The 19180-nt window shown below is 46.3% G+C and overlaps 1 protein-coding gene across 1 annotated transcript in view; it reads right to left on the bottom strand.

Moving 5' to 3' along the window:
- Window positions 1–366: 366 nt before the first annotated feature.
- sh2d3a (SH2 domain containing 3A) overlaps window positions 367–19180 on the bottom strand; it is a 44177-nt gene continuing 25363 nt past the window's right edge. The window contains 16 exon segments of the mRNA XM_065000955.1: window positions 367–2215; window positions 3099–3281; window positions 3450–3561; window positions 4010–4181; window positions 4294–4409; window positions 4503–4609; window positions 4903–4951; window positions 6328–6502; window positions 8302–8455; window positions 9246–9368; window positions 9512–9597; window positions 9792–9918; window positions 12011–12191; window positions 13037–13180; window positions 14431–14547; window positions 16001–16040. Coding sequence (XP_064857027.1) covers window positions 2034–2215; window positions 3099–3281; window positions 3450–3561; window positions 4010–4181; window positions 4294–4409; window positions 4503–4609; window positions 4903–4951; window positions 6328–6502; window positions 8302–8455; window positions 9246–9368; window positions 9512–9597; window positions 9792–9918; window positions 12011–12191; window positions 13037–13180; window positions 14431–14547; window positions 16001–16040 — 2068 coding nt within the window. The 3' untranslated portion in view covers window positions 367–2033.

Here is a 19180-nt window from a genome sequence, read left to right as displayed (position 1 = left end):
AGCCCTCCAGGTCTAGTTTGACCTCACAGGGGAGGCAGTCTGTCAGCCCTCCAGGTCTAGTTTGACCTCACAGGGGAACAGGACAGTGTCTGTCAGCCCTCCAGGTCTAGTTTAAACCTCTCATCTCCCTGGTTAAATGGAACTGGACTCGTCACTCACTGCTTCTCAATGTTTTATGAGTGTCTGTATGTTATTATATCATCACATTTTAAAACTACTTATGTGTTGACCTCTAAGTACCCTGTGAACTATTTTGATTGAGGAAAAAATACAAATAAATAAATAGATTTATGTCAAATTTGATGTTTTGTTTCATTTTGTATTGTGTTGTCTTTTTATTTTAACAGACCAAAGTTGACACAGTGATGTTTTAAATCATTTATATCATCTGAATAGAAAAAGTGTCAGTGATTTAACTCAGAACATTCCAGCTATTTCCCTTAAAATAAACTACTTTCACAGACACCTGGCTGGTTGAGAAGAAAGTTGTCTGAGCACAGAACATGTTAACAGGGTAAACTCTACAGGATAAAGTTGTTAACATGTTAACAGGGTAAACTCTACAGGATAAAGTTGTTAACATGTTAACAGGGTAAACTCTACAGGATAAAGTTGTTAACAGGGTAAACTCTACAGAATAAAGTTGTTAACAGGGTAAACTCTACAGGATAAAGTTGTTAACAGGGTAAACTCTACAGAATAAAGTTGTTAACATGTTAACAGGGTAAACTCTACAGAATAAAGTTGTTAACAGGGTAAACTCTACAGAATAAAGTTGTTAACATGTTAACAGGGTAAACTCTACAGAATAAAGTTGTTAACAGGGTAAACTCTACAGAATAAAGTTGTTAACAAGGTAAACTCTACAGAATAAAGTTGTTAACAGGGTAAACTCTACAGAATAAAGTTGTTAACAGGGTAAACTCTACAGAATAAAGTTGTTAACAGGGTAAACTCTACAGAATAAAGTTGTTAACAGGGTAAACTCTACAGAATAAAGTTGTTAACAGGGTAAACTCTACAGAATAAAGTTGTTAACAGGGTAAACTCTACAGAATAAAGTTAACAGGGTAAACTCTACAGAATAAAGTTGTTAACATGTTAACATGTTAACAGGGTAAACTCTACAGAATAAAGTTGTTAACATGTTAACATGTTAACAGGGTAAACTCTACAGAATAAAGTTGTTAACATGTTAACAGGGTAAACTCTACAGAATAAAGTTGTTAACGTGTTAACAGGGTAAACTCTACAGAATAAAGTTGTTAACAGGGTAAACTCTACCGAATAAAGTTAACAGGGTAAACTCTACAGAATAAAGTTGTTAACGTGTTAACAGGGTAAACTCTACAGAATAAAGTTGTAAACAGGGTAAACTCTACAGAATAAAGTTGTTAACAGGGTAAACTCTACCGAATAAAGTTGTCTGAACACAGAACATGTTAACGGGTAAACTGCTGGTCAACATTTTGACACACCTGAACCAACAACCAGTATAAGCACATCACACACCTTGTCTATGTCCCAAATAGGATCTTATTCCCTGTATCGTGCCCTACTTTCATCTAGAGCCCTATTCCCTGTATCGTGCCCTACTTTCAACCAGAGCCCTGGTAGTGGCCCTTCATAAAGAATAGGATGCCATTTGGGATGTAGACCTTGGCCAGGTTTATGAGGGGAAACCCACACATCCACACCTGCTAGGTATGAACCCCGTGGGTGAGAACCACAGAAACACCCAGACACACATCCCAGGACATATTCATTCCACACACACACAGAAACACCCAGACACAGAAACACCCAGACACACACCCCAGGACATATTCATTAGGCACTGAAACGGACTGAAACAGAGAGGAAACACCTGATCTCATCCAATAACAAACTCTTTTTTTTATTATTATTATTTTTGCTACAAAAAGCTTCTAATGAATAATGATCCAGGTAAAAACGGGTTACAGATTTCCAACTGTTGTGCAACGTTGCGCCCTCCTGAATGCAGCCCAGGTCACAGTAGAGAGTGTAAAGGGTCAGAGTTCCGGGGAGAACTCCTCGGTAGGTTCCAGTTTGTTGGAGAGCACGGTGAGGATCTTGTCAAACTTGTCGTAGCGTTTCTCCTTGTCTGCCGCCGCTCCAGTCTGACCCCAGAACAGCCTCAGGGCAAACTCTGTCCTGAACCCCTCCAGCAGCTCTGGGATTGGCTCCCAGTCACCTTACGGGACAGAGTGACAGGGCCCATGGCCAATCAGTGACTCGGAATGGTTATGAGACAGGACTAATGTGATTTGATTTGGTGAATTGGATGTGTGCCTGTGTGTTTTCTATACGTGTGTGTGTGTTTTTTCCATAATGTGTGTTTTTACAATGTGTTTGTGTTTTATAATGTGTGTGTTTTCCATGTGTGTGTTACCTGTGAGCAGGCTGTGTGTGTTACCTGTGAGCAGGCTGAGTGTTACCTGTGAGCAGGAGGCTGTGTGTGTGTTACCTGTGAGCAGGCTGTGTGTGTGTTACCTGTGAGCAGGCTGTGTGTGTGTTACCTGTGAGCAGGCTGTGTGTTACCTGTGAGCAGGCTGTGTGTTACCTGTGAGCAGGCTGTGTGTTACCTGTGAGCAGGCTGTGCTACCTGTGAGCAGGCTGTGTGTTACCTGTGAGCAGGCTGTGTGTTACCTGTGAGCAGGCTGTGCTACCTGTGAGCAGGCTGTGTGTTACCTGTGAGCAGGCTGTGCTACCTGTGAGCAGGCTGTGTGTGTTACCTGTGAGCAGGCTGTGTGTTACCTGTGAGCAGGCTGTGTGTTACCTGTGAGCAGGCTGTGTGTTACCTGTGAGCAGGCTGTGTGTTACCTGTGAGCAGGCTGTGTGCTACCTGTGAGCAGGCTGAGTGCGTTACCTGTGAGCAGGCTGAGTGCGTTACCTGTGAGCAGGCTGAGTGTGTTACCTGTGAGCAGGCTGTGTGTTACCTGTGAGCAGACTGTGTGCTACCTGTGAGCAGGCTGTGTGCTACCTGTGAGCAGGCTGTGTATGTTACCTGTGAGCAGGCTGAGTGTGTGTTACCTGTGAGCAGGCTGTGTGTTACCTGTGAGCAGGCTGTGTGTTACCTGTGAGCAGGCTGTGTGCGTGCTCCTGGTACTGTGGGGCGTGTAGCGCTGCATTGCGTGCCGCCTGCAGGGTGTTGTATAACAACTGGCAGCCTCTCTCTGTGTGTTCTCCCTCCTCTCCCTCCATCAGCCTCAGGAGGGGAACCAGGTAGGGCACAGCCAGGGGACCCTGCACCACAGAGTCTACACACACATTACAAATACATTACACACACACACACACACACACACACACACACATTACACACACAGCCAGGGGACCCTGCACCACAGAGTCTACACACACATTACAAATACATTACACACACACACACACACACACACACACACACACACACACACCTTCCTCACCATCTCCGTCATTCAGAGCGATCATGAAGGGTTTGAGGGTCTTCTCAAACATCACAGCGCTCTCTGTGTGGTTCCTCCTCAGTGCCCTCCATGTCCTCTCCAGACGGACTACCTACACACACACAGTACACACACACACAGTACACACACAGTACACACACACACTTTAGTGACCTGACGCATATCTACGGTCTTTAAAACACAGCATAGTGTGAGGGTGTCTGAGGTGTGTGTGCGTACAGTGTGCGAGTGTACTGTGTGTGTGTGTGTGTGCGTACAGTGTGCTGTGTGTGTGTGTGTGTGTGTGTGTGTGTGTGTGTGTGTGTGTGTGTGTGTGTACAGTGTGCGAGTGTACTGTGTGTGTGTGTGTGTGCGTACAGTGTGCGAGTGTACTGTGTGTGTGTGTGTGTGCGTACAGTGTGCGAGTGTACTGTGTGTGTGTACAGTGTGCGAGTGTGTGTGTGTGTGTGTGTGTGTGTGTGTGTGTGCGTACAGTGTGCGAGTGTATTGTGTGTGTGTGTGTACAGTGTGCGAGTGTACAGTGTGTGTGTGTGTGTTACCTGAGGCATCTCCAGAGCCTTCATGACGGCTGAGAATGCGTAGAGGTTGTGGGCGTGGTCTCTCAGGGCCTGGGCCAATAGGATGACTTTATGCAGCACCGTGGCCCTCTGACCTACTGTCCCTGTACAGCCCAGGATATCTATGGCAACGCCCAGGGCTAGCAGGTGGTGCCTGACACACACACACACACACACACACACACACAGAGTCAGATGTTCATATTTGAGGCATGTGTATGTGTGTGTGTGTGTGTGTGTGTGTGTGTGTGTGCGCGTGTGTGTACCTCTCCAGCAGGTCCTGTCTGAGCTGTTGTCCGTGAGACAGGGTGACCAGCTCCAGACCTGAGCCAACTCCCATCATCCTCTTCTGGTCCTCTGTCACACCCACGATACGAGCCACCTACACACAGAGAGACAGACAGAGCGTGTGTGATATTATAGTGCATAGGTGTGTGTGTGTGTGTGTGTGTGTGTGTTTATAACTACGTCTTACCTGGCAGTCGACACTGAGAATGTGCAGAGCGGTTGTCATGGCGTTGGAGCGTGTGAACAGTTCTTTGAGCACCATGAGAACGGTGGGGTCTAGAGGTCTGTTATTTTCTTACCTGGCAGTCGACACTGAGAATGTGCAGAGTAACGGTTGTCACTGGCGTTGGAGTAACATGTTATTAGTATTCTGATAACAGTTCTTTGTCCAGCACCACCTGGTAACAGAACTGATAACATGTGGGTCCAGTCTGAAACAGTCTCTACCTGGTCATGTTATTTTCTGATAACATGCTAATAACAGCAAAGGAGGGACTCAAACTGGTCCAGTCTGCTACTTCTCAAACTGGTCCAGTCTGAAACACGTCTCCACCTGGTAACATGTTATTAGTATTCTGATAACATGCTAATAACATGCTACTTCTCAAACTGGTCCAGTCTGAAACACGTCTCTACCTGGTAACAGCCTGGTAGTAACATCTCTGTATAACTCCTAAATTAGGTTTGTTGTTGTGTTATAGCAGGATTACATTACATTAGACTACACTACATTACACAACATTAGACTGTTACGTTACATTACATTACACTATATTACACTACATTAGACTGTTACGTTATGTTACATTACACTACGAGTTCATAGTCTGTTATTCACCAACATGTAGTCAAACTGAGCTACAAAACATCAACTACATCAACAACATCACAATGTTGTCCAATAAACATCTAATAGAATCCCCTACATCACAATGTTGTCCAATAAACATCTAATAGAATCCCCTACATCACAATGTTGTTGAATAAACATCTAATAGAATCCCTACATCACAACAATAAACATCAATATCTAAATCACCTACATCACAATTGTCCAATAAAACATCTAATATGTTGTCCAATAAAATCTAATAGAATCCCTACATCACAATAGAATCCCTACATCACAATGTTGTCCAATAAACATCTAATGTACATCCAATGTTGTTGAATAAAATAAACATCTAATAGAATCCCCTACATCACAATGTTGTTGAATAAACATCTAATAGAATCACCTACATCACAATGTTGTCCAATAAACATCTAATAGAATCACCTACATCACAATGTTGTCCAATAAACATCTAATAGAATCACCTACATCACAATGTTGTTGAATAAACATCTAATAGAATCACCTACATCACAATGTTGTCCAATAAACATCTAATAGAATCACCTACATCACAATGTTGTCCAATAAACATCTAATAGAATCCCCTACATCACAATGTTGAATCACCTACATCACAATGTTGTCCAATAAACATCTAATAGAATCACCTACATCACAATGCTGTCCAATAAACATCTAATAGAATCACCTACATCACAATGTTGTCCAATAAACATCTAATAGAATAAACATCTACATCACAATGTTGTTCCAATAAACATCTAATGAATCACCTACATTGTCCAATAAACATCTAATAGAATCCCCTACATCACAATGTTGTTCAATAAACATCTAATAGAATCACCTACATCACAATGTTGTCCAATAAACATCTAATAGAATCACCTACATCACAATGCTGTCCAATAAACATCTAATAGAATCACCTACATCACAATGTTGTCCAATAAACATCTAATAGAATCACCTACATCACAATGTTGTCCAATAAACATCTAATATAATCACCTACATCACAATTGTCCAATAAACATCTAATAGAATCCCCTACATCACAATGTTGTTCAATAAACATCTAATATAATCCCCTACATCACAATGCCGTTCATTGTAAATCAAATTAAATAAACAACACCCAACAACAACAAACCTGCGGCCTCTGAAAGTGTGAATCCTCCTCTTCCTCCTGGACCTGTCCGTCAATTGGTAACCGAGGCAACTCCCCGCTTTCCTGCGCCTCCAGGAAGCTGAAGGATGTCTCAGTGAGACGGGCTCTGCTCTGCCACTTCTCCTCCGCACGCAGCCTGTCCACGTGGCCCCGCTTTCTGACAGGAAGCACAATAACACATACATATATATACACACTACATAACCAAAAGTATGTGGACACCTGCTCGTCGAGTATCTCATTCCAAAACCATGGACATTAATATGGAGTTGTTCCCCCCTTTGCTGCTATAACAGCCTCCACTCTTCTGGGAAGGCTTTCCACTAGATGTTAGAACAATGCTGTGGGGATTTGCTTCCATTCAGCCACGAGAAGTAGTGAGGTTGGGCACTGATGTTGGGCGATTAGGGCTCACAGTCAGCATTCCAATTCATCCCAGGTGTTCTGGTTCGATGGGGTTGAGCTCAGGGCTCTGTGTCGTCCAGTCAAGTTATTCCACAGCGATCTCGACAAACCATTTCTGTATGGACCTCGCTTTGTGCGCGGGGACATCTTCATGCTGAAACAAGAAAGGGCCTTCCCCAAACTGTTGCCACAGAGTTGGATACACAGGATTGTCTAGAATTTCTTTGTATGCTGTAGCATTAAGATTTTCCTTCACTGGAACTAAGGGGCCTAGCCCGAACCATGAAAAACTGCCCCGGACCATCATTCCTCCTCCTCCACCAAACTTTACAGTTGGCACAATGCATGGGGGCAGGTAGAGTTCTCCTGGCATCCGCCAAACCCAGATTCGTCCATCGGACTGCCAGATGGTGAAGCGTGATTCATCATTCCAGAGAACGCGTTTCCAATGCTCCAGAGTCCAATGGCGGGGAGCTTTCCACCACTCCAGCCGACGCTTGGCATTGCGCACGCATGGCTTGTGTGCGGCTGCCCGGCCGCGGAAACCCATTTCATGAAGCTCCCGACGAACAGTTCAGTGCTGACATTGCATCCAGAGACCGTTTGGAACTCGATAGTGAGTCTTGCAACCGAGGACTGACAATTTTTTACACTCTACGCGTTTCAACACTCAGCGGTCTACCACTTCAAGGCTGAGCCGTTGTTGCTCCTTCACAATAACAGCACTTACAATTGACCAGGGCAGAAATTTGACAAACTGACTTGTTGGAAAGGTGGCATCCTATGAAGGTGCCACGTTGAAAGTCACTGAGCTCTTCAGTAAGACCATTCTACTGCCAAAGTTTGTCTATGGAGATTGCATGGCTGTGTGATTGTCAGCAACAGGTGTGGCTGAAATAGCCAAATCCACTAACTGTTAATTACAACCACATCTAGAGGTTACCGATGTAACCCCGGTTCTATGAACAAAGCTTTTTTTTTTTTTTTTTTTTTACATTTCATTTGAGAGTTTCATCAGTCTCAAGCCCTAGTTTGGGAAACTACCCCTAGTTTGGGAAACTACCCCAGTTTGGGAAACGACCTCCAGTTTGGGAAACGACCCCTAGTTTGGGAGACGACCCCTAGTTTGGGAGACGACGACCCCTAGTTTGGGAGACGACCCCTAGTTTGGGAGACGACGACCCCTAGTTTGGGAGACGACCACCCCTAGTTTGGGAGACGACCACCCCTAGTTTGGGAGACGACCACCCCTAGTTTGAGAGACGACCACCCCTAGTTTGGGAGACGACCACCCCTAGTTTGGGAGACGACCACCCCTAGTTTGGGAGACGACCACCCCTAGTTTGGGAGCCGACCACCCCTAGTTTGAGAGACGACCACCCCTAGTTTGGGAGACGACCACCCCTAGTTTGGGAGACGACCACCCCTAGTTTGAGAGACGACCACCCCTAGTTTGGGAGACGACCACCCCTAGTTTGGGCGACGACCCCTAGTTTGGGAAATGACCCCTAATTTAGGAGACACTGTAAGACCCAAATGGTTTCTTCTTACTTTGATTCAGGCACCTGGATGACCAGCTCGTCATAGGGGTCATCACGGTGACGGTTGGGAGGAGTCCCGGGGAAGAAGGTGGACACTCTGAAGGGTTTGGGCGGGGCTCGGGGGTGCAGCTGTCCGTCAGAACCTCGCAGCGTCACACCTCCACCTGGGGACCACAGGAGGGGTTACAGAATGGGTGTGTTACCTGGGTGTGAGGGCCGTGTGTGTGTGTTACCTGGGTGTGAGGGCCGTGTGTGTGTGTGGTGTGTTACCTGGGTGTGAGGGTCGTGTGTGTGTGTGTGTGTGTGTGTGTGTGTGTGTGTGTGTGTGTGTGTGTGTGTGTGAAACCTGGGTGTGAGTGCCGTGTGTGTGGTGTGTTACCTGGGTGTGAGGGCCGTGTGTGTGTGTTACCTGGGTGTGAGGGCCGTGTGTGCATGTGGTGTGTTACCTGGGTGTGAGGGCCGTGTGTGTGTGTGTGTTACCTGGGTGTGAGGGCCGTGTGTGTGTGTGTGTTACCTGGGTGTGAGGGCGTGTGTGTGTGTGTGTGTTACCTGGGTGTGAGGGCCGTGTGTGTGTGTTACCTGGGTGTGAGGGCCGTGTGTGTGTGTGTGTGTGTTACCTGGGTGTGAGGGCCGTGTGTGTGTGTGGTGTGTTACCTGGGTGTGAGGGTCGTGTGTGCGTGTGTTACCTGGGTGTGAGGACCGTGTGTGTGTGGTGTGTTACCTGGTTGTGAGGGCCGCGTGTGTGTGTGTGTTACCTGGGTGTGAGGGCCGTGTGTGTGTGGTGTGTTACCTGGGTGTGAGGGCCGTGTGTGTGTGTTACCTGGGTGTGAGGGCTGTGTGTGTGTGTGTGTGTGTGTGTGTGTGTGTGTGTGTGTGTGCGTGTGTGAGTGTGTGTGTGTGTGTGTGTTACCTGGGTGTGAGGGCCGTGTGTGTGTGTGTGTGTGTATGTGTTACCTGGGTGTGAGGGCCGCGTGTGTCTGAGGGCTGAGGGGCTGATCAGGGGTTCGCTACCCGTTCGGAACACTGGGGAAATGGGAGCGGGGCCTACGGCCTCTGATTCACTGCTATGAGGCGAACCTGGAGGGAGAGGAGAGAGGTCTTTGTTACCTGAGCAGAGGTGGGAATGTACGAGTGTGTGTGTTACCTGAGCAGAGGTGGGAATGTACGAGTGTGTGTGTTACCTGAGCAGAGGTGGGAATGTACGAGTGTGTGTGTGTTACCTGTGCGTAGGTTGCTTTCAGACTGTGCTGATTGGATCGAGGGTCTTCTGCCCAGATTCTCCAGGTTGGCTGGCTGACTCCCACTCCTGAGAAACACACACACACATATAACAATACACACGCACACAAACACTAACTATACCAAACACAACACAAAACAGTATCTGTGTGTGTGTGTGTGTGTGTGTGTGTGTGTGTGTGTGTGTGTGTGTGTGTGTGTGTGTGTGTGTGTGTGTGTGTGTGTGTGTGTGTGTGTGTGTGTGTGTGTGTGAAAAGCCACCTGAGCAGTGTGTTAGTGACGTGTAGTGTGTCCATGTGTGATGAGTTGAAGCTGAATCTCTTGCTGCGGTCTGGCTGTGATTCCACCCCCACCCTGTCGAGGGCGCTGTTGCTGGATCTGTTGCTTTCTAGAGGAGGGAAGAAAATAACATCTAACACCTGAGTTGGTGAGCCTCCGGAACACGACACTTAATCATGTACCTCCACACCATATGTTGTTCTGACGCAGTTCATTCATTAATTACCAATGTTTTTGACAGACTGACAGACTGACAGACACAGATTGACAGACAAAGAGTGACAGACTGACAGAGTGACAGACTGACAGACACAGAGTGACAGACTGACAGACACAGAGTGACAGAGTGACAGACTGACAGAGTGACAGTGACAGAGTGACAGTGACAGAGTGACAGACACAGACTGACAGAGTGACAGAATGACAGACACAGACTGACAGAGTGAGAGTGACTGACAGACAGACTGACAGAGTGACAGATTGACAGACTGACAGAGTGACAGACTGACAGAGTGACAGAGTGACAGAGTGACAGACTGACAGAGTGACAGACTGACAGACACAGACTGACAGAGTGACAGAGTGACAGACTGACAGAGTGACAGAGTGACAGACTGACAGTGACAGACTGACAGACTGCCAGAGTGACAGAGTGACAGACTGACAGAGTGACAGACTGACAGACACAGACTGACAGAGTGACAGACTGACAGAGTGACAGTGACAGTGACAGAGTGAAAGAGTGACAGAGTGACAGACACAGACTGACAGACACAGACTGACAGAGTGAGAGTGACTGACAGACAGAGTGACAGACTGACAGACTGACAGAGTGAGAGTGACTGACAGACAGACTGACAGAGTGACAGATTGACAGAGTGACAGACTGAGAGTGACAGACTGACAGACTGCCAGAGTGACAGAGTGACAGAGTGACAGACTGACCGAGTGACAGACTGACCGAGTGACAGACTGACAGAGTGACAGACTGACAGAGTGACAGACTGACAGAGTGAGAGTGACTGACAGAGTGACAGTGACAGAGTGACTGACAGACAGACTTACAGAGTGACAGAGTGACTGTGACAGAGTGACAGAGTGACAGACTGACAGTGATAGAGTGACAGACTGACAGACTGACAGAGTGAGAGTGACTGACAGACAGACTGACAGAGTGACAGATTGACAGAGTGACAGACTGAGAGTGACAGACTGACAGAGTGACACAGTGACAGTGACAGAGTGACTGACAGACAGACTGACAGAGTGACAGAGTCACAGTGACAGACTGACAGACTGACAGACTGACAGACTGACAGAGTGACAGAGTCACAGTGACAGACTGACAGACTGACAGACTGACAGTGACAGAGTGACAGAGTCACAGTGACAGACTGACAGACTGACAGACTGACAGTGACAGAGTGACAGAGTCACAGTGACAGACTGACAGACTGACAGACTGACAGTGACAGAGTGACAGAGTGTGGTCCAGTGGTTCGTGGCTGGACCCCAACAGACATATAGTGTAGATTGGAACACAACCCACTGCCTTTCTGACCGGCAAACTACTACTACTTTTCCGGAATAAAACACATATTTAAACCCAAACTGTGACAGTGTGTTCTATCCACTGTGACAGTGTGTTCTATCCACTGTGACAGAGTGTTCTATCCACTGTGACAGAGTGTTCTATCCACTGTGACAGAGTGTTCTATCCACTGTGACAGAGTGTTCTATCCACTGTGACAGTGTGTTCTATCCACTGTGACAGAGTGTTCTATCCACTGTGACAGAGTGTTCTATCCACTGTGACAGTGTGTTCTATCCACTGTGACAGAGTGTTCTATCCACTGTGACAGTGTGTTCTATCCACTGTGACAGAGTGTTTTATCCACTGTGACAGAGTGTTCTATCCACTGTGACAGAGTGTTCTATCCACTGTGACAGAGTGTTCTATCCACTGTGACAGTGTGTTCTATCCACTGTGACAGTGTGTTCTATCCACTGTGACAGTGTGTTCTATCCACTGTGACAGTGTGTTCTATCCACTGTGACAGTGTTCTATCCACTGTGACAGTGTGTTCTATCCACTGTGACAGTGTGTTCTATCCACTGTGACAGTGTGTTCTATCCACTGTGACAGTGTGTTCTATCCACTGTGACAGTGTGTTCTATCCACGCCGCCTGTGGGTCCTTACCGGTCCGCTCTGCCTGGCGCTCACTGATGACACGTATAGGCAGGGAGCGTGTGATTGGGTGATAGACTATGGCGCCAGAGGCCTGGGAGACAGGATGACGTCCACCCACGTGGAAACGCACAAGGGCGGGAATGTTGTCGAAACGATCCCCTTCAAACTGGAACAGCTCACGGGAGTAACCCTGGAGGACACATCATTATAACACACAGACCCACATCAAACCAGTCCCCCCCTGGAGGACACATCATTATAACACACAGACCCACGTCAAACCAGTCCCCCCCTGGAGGACACATCATTATAACACACAGACCCACATCAAACCAGTCCCCCCCTGGAGGACACATCATTATAACACACAGACCCACATCAAACCAGTCCCCCCCTGGAGGACACATCATTATAACACACAGACCCACGTCAAACCAGTCCCCCCCTGGAGGACACATCATTATAACACACAGACCCACATCAAACCAGTCCCCCCCTGGAGGACACATCATTATAACACACAGACCCACGTCAAACCAGTCCCCCCCTGGAGGACACATCATTATAACACACAGACCCACATCAAACCAGTCCCCCCCTGGAGGACACATCATTATAACACACAGACCCACGTCAAACCAGTCCCCCCCTGGAGGACACATCATTATAACACACAGACCCACATCAAACCAGTCCCCCCCTGGAGGACACATCATTATAACACACAGACCCACATCAAACCAGTCCCCCCCTGGAGGACACATCATTATAACACACACACCCACGTCAAACCAGTCCCCCCCTGGAGGACACATCATTATAACACACACACGGACCCACGGACCCACGTCCCCTCACAAACTGGAACAGATCACGGGAGTAACCCTGGAGGACACATAATTATAACACACACACACACGTCAAACCAGTCCCCCCCCTGGAGGACACACATAATTATAACACACACACACAGACCCACGGACCCACGTCAAACCAGTCCCCTTCAAACTGGAACAAAATAGCACACACACAAACCTTCTTGGGCCGAAGGATCACCTTAATGATCTTGAAGTGCATGGGCTCGTCCTTCCAATAGCAACTCAGGACATAGTCACCGGGGGAGGAGGCTGTGTCACGAACCAGGAAGTCACCATCTCTCTCCAGTAGAGCCTCTGCCCCCTAGAGAGAGAGAGAGAGAGATTGAGTGTGTACCTCTATCTATGGGTCCATGGTACCAGGTGTGTGTACCTCTCTGTGTATAGTTCCATGGTACCAGGTGTGTGTCCCTCTCTGTGTATAGTTCCATGGTACCAGGTGTGTGTCCCTCTCTGTGTATAGTTCCATGGTACCAGGTGTGTGTCCCTCTCTGTGTATAGTTCCATGGTACCAGGTGTGTGTCCCTCTCTGTGTATAGTTCCATGGTACCAGGTGTGTGTACCTCTGTGTATAGTTCCTTGGTACCAGGTGTGTGTCCCTCTCTGTGTATAGTTCCATGGTACCAGGTGTGTGTCCCTCTCTGTGTATAGTTCCATGGTACCAGGTGTGTGTACCTCTGTGTATAGGTCCATGGTACCAGGTGTGTGTACCTCTCTGTGTATAGTTCCATGGTACCAGGTGTGTGTCCCTCTCTGTGTATAGTTCCATGGTACCAGGTGTGTGTACCTCTCTGTGTATAGTTCCATGGTACCAGGTGTGTGTACCTCTGTGTATAGTTCCATGGTACCAGGTGTGTGTACCTCTGTTTATAGGTCCATGGTACCAGGTGTGTGTACCTCTGTGTATAGGTCCATGGTACCAGGTGTGTGTACCTCTGTGTATAGTTCCATGGTACCAGGTGTGTGTCCCTCTCTGTGTATAGTTCCATGGTACCAGGTGTGTGTACCTCTGTGTATAGGTCCATGGTACCAGGTGTGTGTACCTCTGTGTATAGGTCCATGGTACCAGGTGTGTGTACCTCTATCTATAGGTCCATGGTACCAGGTGTGTGTCCCTCTCTGTGTATAGTTCCATGGTACCAGGTGTGTGTACCTCTGTGTATAGGTCCATGGTACCAGGTGTGTGTACCTCTGTGTATAGGTCCATGGTACCAGGTGTGTGTACCTCTCTGCCTATGGATCCATGGTACCAGGGTGTGTGTGTGTGTACCTCTCTGTGTATAGGTCGATGGTACCAGGTGTGTGTGTGTGTGTGTGTGTGTGTGTGTGTGTGTGTGTGTGTGTGTGTGTGTGTGTGTGTGTGTGTGTGTGTGTGTGTGTGTGTGTGCCTCTCTGCCTATGGGTCCATGGTACCAGGTGTGTGTGTGTACCTCTCTGTGTATAGGTCGATGGTACCAGGTGTGTGTACCTCTCTGCCTATGGGTCCATGGTACCAGGTGTGTGTGTGTGTACCTCTCTGCCTTTGGGTTCATGGTACCAGGTGTGTGTGTGTACCTCTCTGCCTACGGGTCCATGGTACCAGGCGTGACTCCTCAGGTCATCAGTAGATAGCTTCAGTTCCTCCTCCAACTCCTTCTTCAGAGAGTCCATCTCCCTGCTACCTCCAAACACCTATACAACATTTCAACAATGTTACAACCTTAGACTAAAATCTATCCCCCCTTTGACCTCCAAACACATGCACAACATTACAACAACGTTACAACAACCTTAAACTGACATGCAACCCCCACAACAAGAATAACCTTGAACTAACCTTACCGCAACGTTAAAGAAATGGTGTTACATTCCTGATAAACATTGGGCTGACTGAAACTTCACAGGAAAAACATTGGGCTAACTGAAACTTCACAGGATAAATATTGGGCTGACTGAACCTTCACAGGAAAAACATTGGGCTAACTGAAACTTCACAGGAAAAACATTGGGCTAACTGAAACTTCACAGGATAAATATTGGGCTGACTGAACCTTCACAGGAAAAACATTGGGCTAACTGAAACTTCACAGGAAAAACATTGGGCTAACTGAAACTTCACAGGAAAAACATTGGGCTAACTGAAACTTCACAGGAAAAACACCCACAGGCCTGAATGTTTTGGTGAGTGTTGTTTCAGCATGTGTGTCTGTGTGTGTGCAGGGCCGGCCCTAGCCTTTTGGGGGCCCTAGCCTTTAGGGGGCCCTAGCCTTTAGGGGGCTCTAGCCTTTAGGGGGCTCTAGCCTTTTGGGGGCGCTAGCCTTTTGGGGGCCCTGACATTTTGGGGGCCCTAGCCTTTTGGGGGCCCTGGCCTTTTGGGGGCCCTAGCCTTTTGGGGGCCGTGGCCTTTTGGGGGCCCTGAGCCAGATTTGCTTGGGGGCTCCGCACCAAGCGGACACCATTTATTTTTTGTGCCCCCCCCGCCCTCTTGACAATGGAGAGCAAAATGTTTTAAAGTTAATGTCCTGCAATTCTAAAATGTTGTAGTTTTTAAAGCAAGTTTTCTTTAGTTCTACATATTTTGCCATGGAGCGGAGAGAACGTTTAGCAATTTTATAGCAGATGTCATGCAGTTCGACTCATCAAGAACTAAATCACCGGTTTCCCCGTGGAGGTCAGGGCCCCGGCCATGAGCCCGGTCGGTATTCAGCCATGAGCCCGGTCGGTATTCAGCCATGTGCCCGGTCGGTATTCGGCCATGAGCCCGGTCGGTATTCAGCCATGAGCCCGGTCGGTATTCAGCCATGTGCCCGGTCGGTATTCGGCCATGAGCCCGGTCGGTATTCAGCCATGTGCCCGGTCGGTATTCAGCCATGTGCCCGGTCGGTATTCAGCCATGAGCCCGGTCGGTATTCAGCCATATGCCCGGTCGGTCTTCAGTCATGTGCCCAGTCGGTATTCGGCCATGATTACTACAAGATAACTGGCTAGGGGATAACTTACCAATCAACAAATTGTTAGCTGGCATGGCTAATTGAGTCTGGGGCCCTAAACGACCGCTTATGTCGCTGCCTGGAGCCGGCCCTGTGTGTGTGTGTGTGTGTGTGTGTGTGTGTGTGTGTGTGTGTGTGTGTGAGAGAGAGCTCACCTTCAGCTGACTCAGGTATGCAGTGACACTCCTCCTCTTACTGAAAGACAGAAATAACACATTTACTAACGTGGACTTTCTCTGTCTCTCTCATACTCCTCTGTCTGTCTGTCTGTCTGTCTGTCTGTCTGTCTGTCTGTCTGTCTGTCTGTCTGTCTGTCTGTCTGTCTGTCTGTCTGTCTGTCTGTCTGTCTGTCTGTCTCCTCTCTCCTTCTCATTACTAGAGACTGTGTTTGACTTTTGTTAAAGCCTATTTTAAAGGTATATACTTTGAGCCCAACTAGCTGCATAACAACAACAGCATCCTCTGATATGATGTTCCTAAACAACAACAGCAACCTCTGATATGATGTTCCTAAACAACAACAGCATCCTCTGATATGATGTTCCTAAACAACAACAGCAACCTCTGATGTGATGATATGATGTTCCTAAACAACAACAGCAACCTCTGATATGATGTTCCTAAACAACAACAGCAACCTCTGATATGATGTTCCTAAACAACAACAGCATCCTCTGATATGATGTTCCTAAACAACAACAGCAACCTCTGATATGATGTTCCTAAACAACAACAGCATCCTCTGATATGATGTCCCTAAACAACAACAGCAACCTCTGATATGATGATATGATGGTCCTAAACAACAACAGCAACCTCTGATATGATGATATGATGTTCCTAAACAACAACAGCAACCTCTGATATGATGATGTGATGTTCCTAAACAACAGCAACCTCTGATATGATGATATGATGTTCCTAAACAACAACAGCAACCTCTGATATGATGTTCCTAAACAACAACAGCAACCTCTGATATGATGATATGATGTTCCTAAACAACAACAGCAACCTCTGATATGATGTTCCTAAACAACAACAGCAACCTCTGATATGATGATATGATGTTCCTAAACAACAACAGCAACCTCTGATATGATGATATGATGTTCCTAAACAACAACAGCAACCTCTGATATGATGATATGATGTTCCTAAACAACAACAGCAACCTCTGATATGATGTTCCTAAACAACAACAGCAACCTCTGATATGATGATATGATGTTCCTAAACAACAACAGCAACCTCTGATATGATGATATGATGTTCCTAAACAACAACAGCAACCTCTGATATGATGATATGATGTTCCTAAACAACAACAGCATCCTCTGATATGATGTTCCTAAACAACAACAGCAACCTCTGATATGATGTTCCTAAACAACAGCAACCTCTGATATGATGATATGATGTTCCTAAACAACAACAGCAACCTCTGATATGATGATATGATGTTCCTAAACAACAACAGCAACCTCTGATATGATGATATGATGTTCCTAAACAACAACAGCAACCTCTGATATGATGTTCCTAAACAACAACAGCAACCTCTGATATGATGATATGATGTTCCTAAACAACAACAGCAACCTCTGATATGATGATATGATGTTCCTAAACAACAACAGCATCCTCTGATATGATGTTCCTAAACAACAACAGCAACCTCTGATATGATGTTCCTAAACAACAGCAACCTCTGATATGATGATATGATGTTCCTAAACAACAACAGCAACCTCTGATATGATGATATGATGTTCCTAAACAACAACAGCAACCTCTGATATGATGATATGATGTTCCTAAACAACAACAGCAACCTCTGATATGATGTTCCTAAACAACAACAGCAACCTCTGATATGATGATATGATGTTCCTAAACAACAACAGCAACCTCTGATATGATGATATGATGTTCCTAAACAACAACAGCAACCTCTGATATGATGTTCCTAAACAACAACAGCAACCTCTGATATGATGATATGATGTTCCTAAACAACAACAGCAACCTCTGATATGATGTTATGATGTTCCTAAACAACAACAGCAACCTCTGATATGATGATATGATGTTCCTAAACAACAACAGCAACCTCTGATATGATGATATGATGTTCCTAAACAACAACAGCATCCTCTGATATGATGTTCCTAAACAACAACAGCAACCTCTGATATGATGTTCCTAAACAACAGCAACCTCTGATATGATGATATGATGTTCCTAAACAACAACAGCAACCTCTGATATGATGATATGATGTTCCTAAACAACAACAGCAACCTCTGATATGATGTTCCTAAACAACAACAGCATCATCTGATATGATGTTCCTAAACAACAACAGCAACCTCTGATATGATGATATGATGTTCCTAAACAACAACAGCAACCTCTGATATGATGTTCCTAAACAACAACAGCAACCTCTGATATGATGTTCCTAAACAACAGCAACCTCTGATATGATGTTCCTAAACAACAACAGCATCCTCTGATATGATGATATGATGTTCCTAAACAACAACAGCAACCTCTGATATGATGTTCCTAAACAACAACAGCAACCTCTGATATGATGTTCCTAAACAACAACAGCAACCTCTGATATGATGATATGATGTTCCTAAACAACAACAGCAACCTCTGATATGATGATATGATGTTCCTAAACAACAACAGCAACCTCTGATATGATGTTCCTAAACAACAACAGCAACCTCTGATATGATGTTCCTAAACAACAACAGCAACCTCTGATATGATGATATGATGTTCCTAAACAACAACAGCAACCTCTGATATGATGATATGATGTTCCTAAACAACAACAGCAACCTCTGATATGATGTTCCTAAACAACAACAGCATCCTCTGATATGATGTTCCTAAACAACAACAGCATCCTCTGATATGATGTTCCTAAACAACAACAGCATCCTCTGATATGATGTTCCTAAACAACAACAGCAACCTCTGATGTGATGATATGATGTTCCTAAACAACAACAGGCCTCTCTGTCTGTTCTACACACTATACCAGGCCCAGTCTTCCCCAACCCCATTAAACAGCAGGTAGACCCGTCTATTGTTCCCCTCTCTTCTGTTCCTGGCAGAGAGTCAGAGGCCGGCTTGTCTTGTCACACTGCCAAACTTCCCCTCGCCAAGCTAAAGGGTGCAACTGCAGCCCACAATTCGGGGCTTTACTGCATGTGGGTATTACTGCATTTGCAGGACCCCGTCTCGAGCATCGCATGAGTTCCTTCAGGAACACGCCCCCTCGAGGATCCCATTGGTTCCTGTATGACCGCCCC

The sequence above is a fragment of the Oncorhynchus nerka genome, linkage group LG15, assembly GCF_034236695.1.
Source record: "Oncorhynchus nerka isolate Pitt River linkage group LG15, Oner_Uvic_2.0, whole genome shotgun sequence".
Taxonomy (NCBI): domain Eukaryota; kingdom Metazoa; phylum Chordata; class Actinopteri; order Salmoniformes; family Salmonidae; genus Oncorhynchus; species Oncorhynchus nerka.
Note: the sequence above shows the minus strand (reverse complement) of the source record. Positions and strands in the feature narration are given on the sequence as shown.